Genomic DNA, 16,225 nt, shown 5'->3' with positions numbered 1-16,225 from the left:
CCGTGCCCTCAAGCTTTATTGCAAAGACATTGGGATTTGCAAATGGCTTTTTCTGAAAGGATGTGGACAAGTTTATACATGTGGACTGTTAGCCACAGTGATCACAATGAATGCTCGCAGGCTGTTGGAATTATTTGACTCTGCAGCTAGCCAGCTCCAAAAAATCTGCACAGTCTTTATGAAAAATCATAAATTCAGCTTCACTTGGTAGTACTTACAAGTTATTTTTCAAATACCTTCTGGTAAGTCTTCACTGTTTCTAGGGTGTCTTTTCCATCTGTTTTTTTCTTGTAAAGCTTATGTGCCCCAGACTAATTTCCTTCTCCCTGCTCCACCTGGACTTAGCTTTCCTGTCTGACATTCAGGAAATTGTTCTCAAGTCCCATAGCCCCCAGGAAACAACAGCAGTTTGATATTTGCGGGTAGAAGAGTTGCCAGGCTGATGTTTGAGAGTAATTCACAGAGGAAATAATTTCCCAGAGCACACCCTTTGTTGATGGGCAACACAAGTCAGGCACCTAAACCCCAAAGGGGTTTCTACGAAACCCACGTGGAGCTCTGGAGAGCAGTTTGGGCATGTTGGGCCCATTTTTCATCAGTCAGTCTAGAAGAGTATGTGAAAGAGTCACTTTTGTTAGCTATTTGGCAGAGGGAGCGAGGCAAAAAGTACAGAAGGAATCCTAGAATCCTGGACTCATTAAGGTTGGAAAAAACCCCTATGATTATTGAATGGTTAACAAAATGGATGCAGACAAACAGGGTTTAAAGCTTAAATTGTCAACTGAGTAAAATTTAGGCACCTAAACCCAAGGTTTCTGTCCTGGAAGAATCTGGACAGCTGTGGTCCAGATCTTGGGGATGGCCCAGCTTTGGAGGTGCTGTGGTTTGTACTCAATTTCAAGTTTCCACGAATGCAAAACTTTGTATTTTGAGAGCTCTGTGCCTGCTGCAGTGCCTGTCTCCCCAAGGGGATTCATTCTGCTTCAGTGGAAGCAGCTGTGTGATCGATAAGGTTAAAGGTTTAGCACAGCTACTGACTGAACAACGAACACAGGCTCAGAAGGAATAGGTGAAGGTGCCTTGTGTGGGATGTCCACAGCACCTCTTTGAGGATTCCTGTACAAAGAATTGGAGATCCAAGGTGAAATCTGTCCTCTAAGGAAGTCCAGCCTTCCTCTACTCCTCCTTTTGGCCACATTCTCATCCCATGGTGATTGATTTTTCTGGCCTGTGGATTGCACCCCGTAGGTACTGCAGGAAAAGAGAAAAGAAAACAAGACTCAATTGCACAAGAGTGGCTGATCCTGAGCACACCTTGATGGTGTTGGAAGTCTTGCTGTTGGTCAGGAGCAGAGCAGTGTGCAGACTTTGGGGTGTTCCTGCAGTGCTGTTCATACAGGGCGGTGCCATTCTCATTGTTAATTGTCTCCTGTTTTGTTTCCTTAGAAAAGAGGATGTGTCATATGTGAAGAAATCGAACCATGTGCTCAATCATGTTGGTGATGGCCCAGAGGAAGCAGAAGTCCTGATCAGAGACAAAAAGCACAATAGGAAACCTTCCTTTCTTAAGGCTTTGTTGAGGACCTTTGGGCCATACTTCTTAATTGGCTCCTTCTTCAAACTGATACAAGACCTGCTCTCTTTCGTCAACCCTCAGCTGTTAAGGTTGGTTTACTCTGTGGGTAGTTTCTATGTGCAATCCCTGTGGAGGCTTGGCTTTGGCACAGGGTGTTTGTTTTTGAAATGCAGAGTTAGTTTCCCTCACAGTGCCATGTGTGTGTGCTCCCTCACCTTCCCCCTGCAATGCCATGAGACAGGAGTTCTTTGTTGTGGACTCAGCTGTAAATTGGACAAGCTTCACTGACATGCACCATTTGCAAATCACCCATCACTGGTGGGCAGCTTTGAATTACAAATTACCTGTTGCTCTGTGCTGCAGTCCAAAGCAATTTCTCCCCATTTCTAAAGGATTAGCTGTGAAATCAAAGTGAAGCACTGCTGGCTGGATCCAGTGGTCTATGGACATCTGATACTCTCATGTGTGGATGGTGGTCGCAGCTCTGGCATAACTTGATGTGCAGATGATGTGTGATGCTCCAGTATGTGGTGCTCTGCCCATGCTGCTGTCATCTGGGAAAGGTTTTGGACCATTCAGATGAGTTCATGTGCTCTTAGTTGTGCTCAGCAATGAGAATGTGAGAGGCACAGTTGCAGTGAATTTCCATGTGAAAGAAAATTATGGTTCTATTAAAAAAAAAAAACAAACCCCAGCAGAGAAAGAGGTCATGAGAGAAGTGGTCTGTCCTCAAATTCTCTTTGTATGAGGAACACCTCTACCTCCCATCTCCAGGGGGGACAGTTGCTCAGCCTGACCCATAAAGGAATTTGCACAACCCCCACATTTTTTTCTCCATGAGTATTATTCTTAAGGTGAGGAATTCACCAGATAATCATTAACTAGGAGGAAAGCAATGGTGGAATTACCGGCATTTCTATCAAACAATTATTAATGGAAAAGCACATAGTCCTGTTAATGCATGAGAGAGGAATGGAGCTTGGATGGAGGTCACGGGTGGATGTAGGGAAAGGGAGAAGAGAAGGCTCTGCTCCTATTTGAGTATCTTAAAATAACCAGTGTTCTGAGATCATGTTGTGCTGTGGGTGGTTTGTGACATGCCCAGAAACTTGCTAAAATGAGAGTTTGACCAAGCATGGTGACATTTAATAGCTGACAGTCTGTCTTCTCCTAGAGCCCCTGGTGAAGAGGAGGCTGCTGGCTGCCTCCTGAGAACACATTAAGTATAACCTATTCTGGGAATTTCTCAAATTTGCATAAATTCCTGAATATGTTTCAGTGATATCTCAAGGCGTATTATGGGGAATTTCTTCTCAAGTCTAAATTCCTGCAGTCTGGGAAAATGCCCTTCTAATGGTAAGGGAAGATGAAAAAGCCATGGCTGTCTGGCAGGCTGCATGTAAGATAGCCGTGTGTTTCTAAAAAGATTGGTGAATCCCTGGGACTACCAGGAAGAGATTTTCCTGAAGCTGTTCACTTTTGCAGCATGAATGATTAGAGCAGTGCAGAAATAAGATCTCTCTGGACTGGAAGAAGAAAGATGTACCAACCTCATGCTTCTACCACAAAGCTTTGGTTGCCTGATTTGTAGTTTCCGGGTGCATTTTTCTCCTGCTGGTTGTTTGAACCATGAAGCCAAATATCTGTTTCTCCTATATTTTGACAGTTCAGTATTCTGGTCAGTAGGCTGAAATCACAAATGTGATCTTTGAGAGCACTGGACACTGCCATGTGTCACTCTGCTTGTTTGCTGTGTGTCAGTGTGCAGCTCTGGCAGCGAGAGCAGCTGTGAGGAGTAAGAAAGGGCTTATCAACAAAAGATGCTGTAGCCTGCTAAATGGTACCATTTTACAAAAAAAAAAATAGGAGTGAAGAACTCTTTATGCATCCATCCAGGAGGATGGCTTAATTTAGCGCTTTTTTTGTGGGAAAACACCCCAGGCAGAAGCACTCAGGCTGCTTGAAGAGGATTTGGGTAAGAAGCTGGTTTTGCCTGCTCTGCTGCACTGCCCTACTCTGTCCTGTCATTCGCCTCCTGCCCTGGGGGGCTGTCTAACAGAGCTCAGACGGTCAGCTGTGTGTTTAAACCCTGAATCCCAAGGGAAACCAAGAGTTTCTCTTCATATTTCATTTTCAGGCTCATTTACAAATGGACTTTCTCACTTACAGAGCTGAAGGTTTTGCTGTTGGATGTTTGCAGTGTTCTTCGACTGAAATCATAGCTCAGCCTATGTCCTGGAGGGCTGTTTGCTTTTTGTGGTTAGGCAGAGGATGTGGCAGGATGCTGTAGTTGGGAGAAGTTGTGTTACGTCCCATTAAATTTGCTGTGTGATTTTAAATTTTTGTTTCTTTTTCCTTTTCCTTCCCTAATCTACTGACAAACAGCGTATTAATCGGCTTCATTAAGAACAAAGACGCCCCAGCCTGGTGGGGATTTTTGATTGCAGCTCTGATGTTTATCTGTGCTGTGCTGCAGACACTCATCCTTCACCAGCACTTCCAGTACTGCTTTGTTACTGGGATGAGGCTGAGGACTGGGATCACTGGGGTCATATACCGAAAGGTAAGGCTGGAAGCATTTTGTGGGCTGGAACACCAGCGTACAGCCAGGCAAGTGGTCTCAGTGCTCACATATTTAGGGAAGATTAGCCATGTTGGAGAGCCTCCTGGAATATAAAAGATTGGGGGTTTGGTGAGTTTTTAGGAGTACCTCTTTCATACTTTACAGCATTTTCCAGTGATCAGTACTGTAATATGGGTGTTCTGGTAGGTTATTAGGCATACCAATCCTGGTTCACTTTAAATGCTGAAAGAGGAGAGACTTAGATTAGGTGTAAGGAAGAAATTCTTCCCTGTGAGGGAGGTGAGGCCCTGGCACAGGGTGCCCAGAGAAGCTGTGGCTGCCCCATCCCTGGAAGTGTCCAAGGCCAAGGCTGGATGGGGCTTGGAGCAACCTGGGATGGTGGAAGGTGTCCCATGGCAGGGGGGTGGAACTGGATGTTCTTTAAGGTCCCTTCCCACCCAAACCATTCCATGGTTTGGAATAGGAATCCAGGAGAAGAGCATGTTTATGCTATGAGCACATTAGACCAAATGAGGTTTTCTTCAGAGTGCTACATACTGCTTGAGCTGGAGATGCTCATAAGCAAAACCATTTCATGAGCTCTTGTTCCTTGGAGGCGTAAGGTGAATTATTTTATTCTTTTTGGAGAAGCACATTCTCAGTGTCATTTTGCTAATAGTTGAGGATTTGTTCTCCATGTGTGTGGAGATTGTGAATGCACTGAAGCTCTCTCCCTTGTCAGTCCTTAGCCATCACAAACTCAGCAAAGCGCTCATCTACTGTTGGAGAAATTGTCAACCTGATGTCAGTGGATGCCCAACGTTTCATGGACCTGATGACTTTCCTGAACATGGTGTGGTCTGCACCACTCCAGATATTTCTAGCTTTGTATTTCCTCTGGCAGGTACAGACGTTGTCACAATTTTATTCACAATTCATCTAAATGATGTGCAAGTTTTTTCTTTTTCCTTTTTTTTTATTTGTCAATTTGACCCTTCACTACATTTTTTACAAACTTTAAGTGTTCTGTCCTGTAGTAAAATAGCTTTTACTGCTGTACACCCTCACTTAGTGTCTTAATTATTTTGTTCAGCTGATAGGGCAGATGGGCATTTGAAGCAGAATGTTGCCTTTATCTTTCCCCTGGCCTCACTATACATTGATGGGCTCAGTCTTGGACTCTTGGACTCTTGTTCCCAGCAGTTGATACAAATGAGAGCTTGAGGGAAATGGTTTAGAAACCAAACCAAACAAAAACCTGGACATAAGAAATGTCACATGGAGAGATTATATCCTGCTACATAAAGAAGTTTTGTGTGAGTCAGTGTGAAACAAGTCTCACCTGGAATAACCATAATTTTTTCTTTGCTATAGTGACTTTGTTTCGTTCCAGGTTTATTCCAGGTTCAGTTTGAGCACTGGCTTTCAGTGTTTAAAATGTTTCTGTGCAGTTAATGTCTTTTACTGCATAAAACAGTAGCACCAAGTTAACCATATTGATTTCAACTCAAAAGCCATTAAATTGCAGCAGCTTTGAGTTACTGCTCTGCTGGAAGCTGAGCGCTGGTAGTCAGCAGTTTGTATGTTTATACTCACACTGAGGGTACTGGCAGTTCCCTGATCAGAGAAAAATCAAGAGAAAAATTCCTATCACCGATACCAGCATAGTAATAATAGTAATAATAATAATTCAAAGTGGTTATTTTTCTGTCCTATTTTTCTGTCTCCTCTTCACAGTTGTGCTGTGGAATCACAGCACTTCACTGGGATAAGTTCAACTTGTCAACATTGATTTCTGTTCCTATCACTTGTTCTTGTTTTAGTGCTGACCATAGGGAGCACTCAGGTACAACAACTTACTCTTTCTTTTTAAATCCAGACTTTAGGGCCTTCTGTGCTGGCTGGAGTTGCTGTGATGGTCTTACTTATCCCGTTTAACTCTGCAATAGCAATAAAAACCAGAGCATTCCAGGTAAGGTAGCAGCAGAGGAGGTAATGTTATATAAATTGGCAGCTGTGCTATGAGAAATGAAGACATCAGAGGTTGTTAATAAGATGCCATTTGCAACAATTTACTTATGAGTAAGAATGTACTGATATATTTAATAACTGTATCCTCTTAGATGCTTTTTCCATAGTGAATTGAATGCAATTTAAGGGAAAGGTGTGTCACTGAGCCAGTGGCTTCTTCATACCCCTGGAGCAGCTTTTGGGATTAGCAAGAGGTTTCTTGTCTCCATATCCCTTCACCTGGTATCTTCCTCTAGGAGTATCTAGAGAAAGAGTAAATAAATGCTGTTCTTTAAGCTGCAAATTAATGTTTTCAGAGGTGGCAGCTAAATCCTGACAGTTTGAGTTTTATGCTAAAAGCTGGTGTGATGTTCACTGCTACTGAGTTGGGCCAAATTTCATTTATTATCTTAAGGTAAAATGATCCTTTATTCCTTTCTTAGTTGTCTCTAGTCAGGGAAAGCTGAAAAAACACCAATATAACAGTGCCCTCTGGCTTTGTGCTAGAAAAAATCTAGTAACTGGCTTGTGCTATGCAGCCTATGAGACTGTTTGGAAGATTAAAAAAAAAATTAAAAGTCAATCTGTCGGTGTAAAAAAAGGTAAGAGTTGGAAAATGAATATCAATTATGACATTTAAGCACAGCCTTAGTAACAGAGTGATATTATTATATGCCTTAAAGAGACATACAGGCTTTTAAAATCTCTTGGGTGCTGACATGTCAGTAGTAACATTCCTTTTCTCCCTTTCCCATTAGGAGATGCTCAGAGCTGCATAACTTGCTGTGCATGTGTGTGTGAATTTTGTCTATAAATTTGAACAGGGATGTTTTTATTTCAATAACTGAATGAAGCACTGTATTTTCATACATAGGGAAAAAAACCCCTCGGAGTAGCCACAATTTTCAAGAGATAAGAAATACAACTGAGCAAACAAGGAAGAAAAAAAATCTGAAGAAATCAAAGGAAGTGATAGGGTAGTATTTTTGTGAAGTGCCTGAATCTTTCTTTAAGATGGTTTAAAAATGTAGCCCTTAAGAGTGAAGATGGGTGGAAAGCTTTTGTACTCTGCTTTCCAGGCATTTCCTTTGATTTGTGGTGTATTTGGAGATACTGACTTGCACAATAAGCTGACAACAGTCTGGATTTTTGTAATTACCTTTTGCATCCTCTTCAGAAATAGCCTGAGGGCCACCACGGCTGTGAGACGTGTTGAAAGCTCTTCTGTAGTCCTGGCTGTGACTTTCTGTCTGCTCTGTTTATAACCCAGGTGGAACAAATGCGATACAAAGACTCCCGCATTAAATTAATGAACGAGATCCTGGGTGGCATCAAGGTGCTGAAGCTCTATGCTTGGGAACCATCCTTTTCAGAAAAGGTCCTGGAGATCCGGAAGAATGAGCTGAGAGTTTTGAAAAAATCTGCCTACCTCAACTCTCTGTCCACCTTTGCCTGGATCAGTGCACCCTTCCTGGTAAATTGAATTTGCATGGCCCTCTGAGCTGTACAAGTGCACCCTTGAAGGATAAGTCTGAGGCTTTCTGCTTGCTAATGTACATAGGAATAAAATGTAAATACTTTTTGAAGAAATTACTCACATGCTTTGAATCAGAGTTCCCTGTTCTCAAGAGCCTCTTTGTTAATCGGTATTAAAGTATTTTGTGATAAAGCCTGCCAGTGGAAGCTGGGGATAGCTGTCACAGGAGAATTTCCAACCACTTCAAAGTACTTTCCATAACAAATTGAAACTAGAATTTGAAACCTCAGAGAGATCTGTGATAGCAAAAGAAATTTTAATTGAGTCAGTCAGGACAACGTCTGTCTTTAGCTCTCATTTCTACCTTCGTGTTACAGTGCTCTGCTTGTTTTAGTGAGAGAGGGAGTTGTTAAATTATTCTACAACCCAAAAAAGAGATTGATTTAATGTGGAAACTGAAGCCCAAATGATAACATTGCCAACTCTGAAATGCTTTTTCCTCAATTTTGTCTTTTCCTCTATTTTCCACTTCACTGGACTGTGATCCCTTTTGCAGAAAGGGTTTTGGTGAATTAAACCATTCAAATAAGTCCTTGGTCAAAACTATTCCCAGCCAACTTTTCTTGAGATCAAAGGCCCAGCCCTGCAGGAATGATCTGAACAGCCTGGAGGTCCTGCCCTTTTCATAGTTCCTTAAAGTCACTGCACTCCCTTCAGTGCACATTCCTGTTCCTGCTCACTGTGAGTCTGCTGCACAGGATGGTCCTTCCACAGTGGATGGCCCCTGTCATACAGCAAGCCAGCAAATAACTTGGATTCCACTCCCTTTTCTACTGAGCAGTGAATCTTGTTTGTTTAGCCTGCAGTTTACAATGGGAAAATTTGCTTGGGTGGAGCTGGAAGAAACCACGACCTGATAACAGCTTTTCCTTTTTATTTGCCCAAGACATGGTTCACCTCTTGAAACTCTTAGTTCAACTGAATGTAGCCATTAGAAACCTGAAAGTTCTTTTATTCTGCGTGCCCTTTTTTTGTACCACCTTGTCCATAGGACTTGTCATTCTTAAAGCATATTGAAAAGGTCAGAAATGAGGAATTTTCCTGGTTTTGTGGTTGATACTTTTATTTCCAAGATGCCTGTCAGGCTTGAGTGCTTTTAAAATGTCAGAATATACCACACATCTCGCAGTAAACTCCCTTTCTGGCTTTCAGGTAGCACTGACAACATTTGCTGTGTATGTCTCTGTGGATGAGAAGAATATCCTGGATGCAGAAAAGGCTTTTGTCTCCCTGTCCTTGTTCAATATCTTGAAGTTTCCCCTCAATATGCTTCCACAAGTCATTAGCAACATTGCACAGGTAAGGAGGGCCTGGAGCACGGGTTGTTCTGAAAAATTTGAACAGAAAGAACATATCCTTAATTTCTGGAATGCAGAGATCCCTTGGATCTGCCTGTTAGCTGGTTTTCCTTTTAATACCCTTTCTTTCCTGTTGCCCTGCATTGGAAAGCCTGACATCTTCTCAGTGAGTCCTGCTGTGTGAATTTTGCTTTGCTCAGATAAACTCAGCTTGGTGTGAGAAATTTCACAGTTAAAAGCTTGAATTTCAGCATAAATTCATTGCAGGGAAAGAATGACTCACTGTTCAGGAAGCCCATGGGGGGAAGCTCAAGGCATTGTGCATGCTTTCTTTTTCAGTAGTAAGAGCACTACGTTCTCATTAAAAGAATGATGAAATAACGCCACATTCTTTTCTTAGACAAGCGTTTCCCTAAAGAGAATTCAGCAGTTCCTGAGTCATGATGAACTTGATCCAAATTGTGTGGAAACAGAAGTGATTGCACCAGGTAAAGATGCTGATATTTTTCTAAGCTATGCTCATGCAGCAGGCATATCTCTTTTGAGCTATAAAGAAAGGCAAAAAGAAAATAACAATGGTAATCTTGGGTTAAAAAAAAAGGGTAGAAACTGCTACTCTGAAAAGTATGTGTTTAGTGTTCAGGCTATGTGGAAATCAGAAAAGTTTCTGGCCACATTTTTGAGCTGATTTTGGGCCTGAGTTTGCATCTGTAATGTGCTGGACGCTACCTGTGCTGAACGTGGAGTGCATCCACTGACTATGGACAGCAAGACCTGTTCAAACCTTTCACACTGCACAAATGCTCAGGAACTTTGTGAGCAGTTTGGTTACTTCTGTTCAAAACAATATCCCAAAACAATTGAGCAAGCCAGGTGGTCTCAAAAAAATGTGTTTTATCAAGTAACAGTGGCTTGAAACTTGTGTGTGAGGAAGAGGGATGGCCACGTGGCTGCCATGCAGTTACTGTTCTACCCCACCCCACCAGGAAGCAAAGAAAACCTGTGGATCTATAACTTGTTAAGTGTGGCAAGCAAAAAGCTGCAGAATGTCAAAGTTAATCTGATACGTCAAAGTCAACAGCATGCAGTGATCTCCTACTGACTTGAAAGGGGTTTCTGAAGTTGTGCTGATGCTGAGCAGCACGTGTTGGGAGCAGCCCCACCAGGGCAGGGTGAAGCAGGGCATCTTTTCAGCTCCCTAGATCTGTCGGGTCACAGTCTATAGCTTAAGCTGCAGTCAGTTATTTTCACTCTGAACAAGCCTGTCTTGTGACCCACAGGCGTGAGCCTGTGCTTCCTGTGCCAGCAGAAAAGGGAAATGCAGTGTGTGTAAATAAAGATCCCTCTGTCAGCCTGTTCTCAGTTGTGCTGTTGTGTGTAACACATTTCCTGCTCCTCTGTTGTTGCGTTTTTGCCACACAGGCAATGCCATCAGTGTAAGAAATGCGACGTTCAGCTGGGGAAAGGAGCTTAAACCAACGCTGAAAGAGTAAGATTTCTTTGTGCAGTTGCAATACAACATCTACTTGGTTCCTGGGTCCTGGGAGGTCTGCTGGAAAGGTTCTGGTAAAAACCATGCATCATATGTCAGCATCTCTTCTGCCTTTAAAACATGGAGCCAACCCTCATGCCTCGTGGTCTTTGGGCTTTATAGAACAAGGCTGTAAGGCTTTACCTCCACAGCAACCAGCATGAAATGGTTACCTATTGAAAGACAGGCTACGTAAATTCCTTAAACAGACATTTTTTTAACTGAAGCATTGGACAAATCAAATTGATCTGATGGATTTTGAGGACAGTTGAAATGTCTGTGTTTAGACCTAGGTGTGCCAGCAGTGGTCTGTTCCTTGAAGAGTCTTGTGGCAGACTCATCCCTGTGGCAGTGGAAGGGCCATCTCCAGACTGTGGGGGTGAATGTTCTGTGCATTTGCCTATTTGAATGAACACAAAATTTGCCTGGAAGCATATATTCCTTCTGTTATGCATCAGGATCTGTGTAAACAGAAGTCTGGCTTGATTTTGTTAGTGAAAAGCACTTTGATGGCAAAGAGACTGTGTCCATCAGTCATTTTTGTATCAGTTCACCTTCAGGACCTAAAGCAGTACCTTTAAGAACATAGTGGGGAAAACAGTAAAGGATTTTAATTGGGGAAGTCCTGTTTTTCTTGTGTCACTGTGAGCCCTATTTACCAGCACTGGAAATACAGTTCTAAAGTGGTTTGAACATTTTTTAGATGGGATGTATTCACTCACTACTTTCAAACAATTGCTTTTGGTTTTAAAATCAAACCCCAAAATACTTCTGGAAGATTGTCTGCTTTCAAAATGGTTATTAACCCAATTTGACTTGCAGATGGATTGATACAACACAGGAAAGAGTCTTAGAAGGCTTATTAACAATCCTACTGCTTTAGCAACCAGCAAGATAAATTATGCTGAGTTTTCATTTGCTTCTCAAGTTCTGGTTACAGTTGATTGTATGCAAGAAAGGGAGGAGAAAACCAGTGACCAAGCTTTGCTTATTATATCCAGTCAGGCTGTGACTGTGTATTTCAGCCCTGGTTTAAAGACCCCTGATTTCCATAGTAAACTAATGTTTAATTAATTTCCAGCCTGTTTCCTCCACAGTATAAATATGTTGGTCCCCAGTGGTTCTTTGGTTGCCATTGTTGGCCATGTTGGCTGTGGAAAGTCTTCTCTGGTGTCTGCTCTCCTGGGTGAGATGGAAAAGCTGAAAGGAGAAGTGGCTGTGAAGGTTGGTGTTGTTTATGAAACCATTTAATGATGGTAGGGAAATGTGCTGCTTTTGCCTGCCCTTGCTTAGAATGCATCTGAGGCTGCAGAGGGAATTCTAGTTGCTCCTCTGGCAGCTTGTCTGCATGTTTGAGTTTTGCCCACTTTTATATGAAATTACTTTCCTGATTTGATCAACGATACATGAGCAGTTAGCACACATATACATATGATGTGAATGTATAGGAACCAGGAGCTGTATATGTGCTGAAGATCTTACCCAGAGCTCTAAGCATGAGTTCTTGCTTGTTACAAGGCAGAGGTTTTTTCTCTCTCCCCTTTTTCTAGGGTTCTGTTGCTTATGTACCTCAACAAGCCTGGATCCAGAATGCCACGCTGAAAGATAACATTTTGTTTGGCCAAGCTCCTAATGAGGAAAAATACCAAAATGCCCTGGAGGCCTGTGCTTTAAAAACTGACCTGGAAGTGCTGCCAGGAGGAGATCAAACTGAGATAGGAGAGAAGGTAATTTTTTTAGGTAGTTTTTTGGGTTTTTTTTTCAAGTCAGACCTGCCTGGTGAATCCGCTCTAGCTAAAGAGAGAATACTGTAAAGTCAGCACTTGATTTGATTTGATCTTCACAGTGGCATCCATGCTACAATCAACACCAAAACATGCAGGGCAGTTCTCTGGAAGGCACTTGGACTTAAATTTTTCTGTAACTTTAGGCTTGTGTGTGTATTGTGATGCAGAATTACACATCCAGCCCTGGAAGATCAGCGTACCCTCTATTTGTCATGAATTGTAAAGGTGCATCTGTCCAGAATCACTGGAGGCCTTCCTTTTCCTCTAGGGATAAAGAGGGAGGGAACATGTGGTTGTGCTTCAAGTGAAAAAAAAAAATTATATGATTATCCCTTAACACATTTTAATGAGAAACATTTACACCTGTGATTACCAACAAATATATTCTTTTTTCATAGGCCACTAAGTTTGAGCTAGATTTCATGAAATGGCATGGAGATGTAGATTTGTGTGTAAAATGCAAGATGTGGAAGATGTTCCAGGTGCCACAGCCTTGCTTTGAAATTTGCATTTTACATCCTGATTGACAGTTTTGCTTTTTATAGTTTTGTGTTTTAACAGCTCCCTTTAGGAGCTTATTAAAAAGAGACTTACTCCATCTCCAGCTTGCTGGGTGAGTGGAAAGCTTGGCAGTGAACAGGCAGATCTAGAGGCGTTCTGTGCCTGTCTCTGGGTGGGTTGTTCTCTCCAATGTCTCATGTTTCAGTGTAGCACCCGAGTGCTGGGCTGGGTGAGAACCATGAGAAGTCAGAGCTTTTGTGTGACACGTTTTGTTCTCTCCTGTCTCCCTCCAGGGCATCAACCTGTCGGGGGGGCAGCGGCAGCGGGTGAGCCTGGCCCGTGCCGTGTACAGCAGCTCGGACATTTTCCTGCTGGACGATCCCCTGTCCGCCGTGGACTCCCACGTGGCCAAGCACATCTTCGACAAAGTCATTGGCCCGGATGGGGTCCTGAAGGGAAAAGTAAGCTGGGGTTTAGATCCTCTTAGAAACACACACAAACTCAGGAACACCGGAGCTGTTTCACCACCCAGGCCTGAGTGCCAGCTCATTCCTGAATTTCTGTGTGTAGCTGGCAGTGTGGGCACCTTTCCTCACAGCCCAGGCTGCAGTGAAACGCTGCTCACACAGGCCCAGCAACGCTGTGGTCTGGTCAGAATGTGTAGAGGCAGAAACCTGCCCTGTCTTTTAAAATCCCTCCTGTGTGAGATCTCCAAAAAACAAGGTATGTGCTGGAACTTGCACAGGCTGGTGGTGTTAATTGTTGTTACTCCGAGGCAGCCAGGAAGCTGCACCAAATACAGATGTTACAGAGGACTTTGGCAATAACAACCCAAACTCCAGTGGCTTTGCTGCACCTTCCACTCCTGCTGTCATCTTCTCAGGTCATCTCGGAGCTCAAAAGAAAAGGGCTGCAAAGAAAATCAGCATAAGGGAAGGAGGGAATGATAATTCAGTGTGTTTACTTTCCTCTGTTTTTGTCAGCAGTAGGAGCATAGTGAGTTCATGTACGTATTTCCAAGCTGATTTGCCTGACATGGACAGTGTTATTTCACTGGGAATTTCACCTTGACACAATAATTCACTCCCTGTCCCAAAAATGTAGTATTTAGCTTGCTGTGTACTGTCAGTCCCCTCAGTGCAACTGAGAGATTTGTGGGTTTTTTTCCCTTTTCCCTATCCAGACCCGAATCCTGGTGACCCATGGCATTAGCTTCCTACCTCAGGTAGACCATATAATTGTCCTGGTAGACGGCAAAATCTCTGAAATGGGATCTTACCAAGACCTTCTGAAACAAAACAAGGCCTTTGCAGAATTCCTGCGGAATTATGCACTGGATGAAGACATTGAAGAGGATGAACCAACAAGTACAGTATTGTTTTTTCTTAAGACATGTCTTTTTTTGTCAACAAGATTACAGATATTTTCTCTGTAAAGTGTCCCTGGTTCTTCATGGCAACCTGGCCTTTGCCTTTCTGTACTACCGTGAAAATTATTGTCCGTGGCCAGGTCTGTATGACTGGTATGACTTTTCACAAATTTCTTTCAAAATTTCATGTGGTTTGTCCTAGAAAAAAGAAATTCTTGTCTTAGAAATTATTTTAAACTTGGGAATTTATTTTACAACTAGCAAGGTCAAGCTCAGCAGGAAGACGGAATAGCCAAGAACAAACTGGGCTTGCTATCAAACGGGCTACCCAGAGTCTGCTGTGTTTTCTGTTTATACGTGGTTGGGGTTTTTTTTCGTGTAGCAAAGTTCAAATGACAATTTAATCTTGGGTTGCTTTTCAGCTTGGTTTGATTCTCACAAAATGATGCAAGATGAAAGCATTCTGGTGGATGTTTCCCCTGTGTGACAGTGTTCCCACGCTCTGTGATTGCAGCACTGCTGCTCTCCAGCCACGCAGAGGAACGTGCACGGCACCTTCTAGCCACAGCAGAGGCTTGCAGGACTCCTGATGTGACTCCCCCAGCCCAGGGTCATGCCTAGAACGTGCCCTATGAGTGAATTTAGCTAGAAGCAACTCTTAACACTATTGCCTGGCATTCTGATGGCTTAAAGGGATGTGATATAAATGCATTTGGCAGCCAACCTGCCTCACAAGATTTTGCAGTTTCGTTAGGAGAAGTGATGCACAGAAGGGATATGAGCAGAGCTAGGGGGGAGCTTATGCACTGTGATTTTCCTGCTGGGGTTTTGGTTTTCATTACTCTCCCTTTGTATAGCCACCTTTCTCTGGGTTCCCTATGCTTTTCTGTGGCAGAAAATCTGAGGTGTGATCTTGTCTTGCAGTGCTGGAGGAGGAGGAAGTGCTGCTGGCTGAAGACACCCTCAGCATCCACACAGACCTGGCCGATAACGAGCCTGTGACAAACGAGGTCCGCAAGCAGTTTCTTAGGTAAACACGAGATCCTTGCATTTCTAGTCTGTCTGGGGGAAAAAAACATCTTTCAGATGTCAGTCACTTGCTGCTCCTCCACCTGGGCTTTAGTTTCCTCAATTTCCTCTCGTAAATAAATTGGTTTAGTATCCTTTTAAAAGTAAACGTGAACACTTTTAAAAGTAAACGTGAAGATCCGACATCTCTTCCTTCAGTCTTCTTTCAGCCTGGACTGAACCAATTTCTAAAAGCAACTCTCTGGTTCTCAGGTAACACCACTGTGTGTATTTACCCACACAACACTGAACTGCTGCCAGATGTGTGATAAATAAACCCCTTGAATTGCACCTTTCCATTGGGAGCCTTGGAAATCTTTAAAGGTTTTATGCTCATACCCACAGGTGCTGTCCAGCTCTACTGCTGGTATGAAAACAGAGAAGCTCAGGGTTTAGTTTGAAATGTCTGCCTTGCCATGAAGCCTCTAAAGGCCTTTTCCAAGGAGCTCAGGCTCTGCTGCAGCCTTTCATAGATCCTGTATTTCTGGCATCCCTGAAAATGCAGAGGGGTGGTGCAAGCACCCACAGCTGTGAGTGAGGCTGGCATGGGAACTTCGTAGAAGAGCTGGGAATAAATCCAATTCACATCCCAGCCTTGCTTTAGCACTGCCACAATATGCCCTTTTTCTCCTAATGACTCTTTTGTTTTAACTAGGCAACTTAGTGTAGTGTCTTCTGAGGGAGGAGAATGTCCCAACAAAATGTCAACGAAACGAAGAGTCTGTGAGAAGAAGCCAGCAGAGCCTCCTCTGCCAAGAAAAAATGCTAACGAGAAACTTATTCAGGCTGAAACCACTGAAACAGGCAGGGTATGGTTTGATTCCCCCCTCCCCTTTTCTACCTTTTTTTCCTGTTTGAAAAAAAAAATCCTTTTTACTTTAACATGTGATCCAGCTCTGTTAAATGTGTTGTATAAATCACAACTGCATGCTTTAGGCACTAATCTAGTGGCCACTGATCATTCAGATTAGGGATTTTGGCAGAG

General features: G+C 43.0%; 1 protein-coding gene across 2 annotated transcripts in view; it reads left to right on the top strand.

Annotated features, from left to right (window-relative positions):
* The window catches only part of ABCC3 (ATP binding cassette subfamily C member 3), a 45,480-nt gene that overhangs the window by 20,894 nt on the left and 8,361 nt on the right, over positions 1–16,225 (top strand). The window contains exons 8-21 of one of the 2 annotated variants that reach the window (XM_048323609.1): positions 1,447–1,665; positions 3,962–4,139; positions 4,882–5,043; positions 6,019–6,111; positions 7,420–7,623; positions 8,839–8,985; positions 9,385–9,472; positions 10,407–10,473; positions 11,613–11,739; positions 12,066–12,242; positions 13,097–13,264; positions 13,987–14,170; positions 15,097–15,202; positions 15,896–16,049. In XM_048323609.1, coding sequence (XP_048179566.1) covers positions 1,447–1,665; positions 3,962–4,139; positions 4,882–5,043; positions 6,019–6,111; positions 7,420–7,623; positions 8,839–8,985; positions 9,385–9,472; positions 10,407–10,473; positions 11,613–11,739; positions 12,066–12,242; positions 13,097–13,264; positions 13,987–14,170; positions 15,097–15,202; positions 15,896–16,049 — 2,074 coding nt within the window. Of the gene's footprint in view, positions 1–1,446; positions 1,666–3,961; positions 4,140–4,881; positions 5,044–6,018; positions 6,112–7,419; positions 7,624–8,838; positions 8,986–9,384; positions 9,473–10,406; positions 10,474–11,596; positions 11,740–12,065; positions 12,243–13,096; positions 13,265–13,986; positions 14,171–15,096; positions 15,203–15,895; positions 16,050–16,225 lie in introns of those variants that run through there. The other variant, XM_048323610.1, reaches the window with a different exon arrangement.

The sequence above is a fragment of the Corvus hawaiiensis genome, chromosome 19 (genome assembly GCF_020740725.1).
Source record: "Corvus hawaiiensis isolate bCorHaw1 chromosome 19, bCorHaw1.pri.cur, whole genome shotgun sequence".
NCBI classification, from domain to species: Eukaryota; Metazoa; Chordata; class Aves; order Passeriformes; family Corvidae; genus Corvus; species Corvus hawaiiensis.
This window is presented reverse-complemented; position numbering and strand designations above follow the sequence as displayed.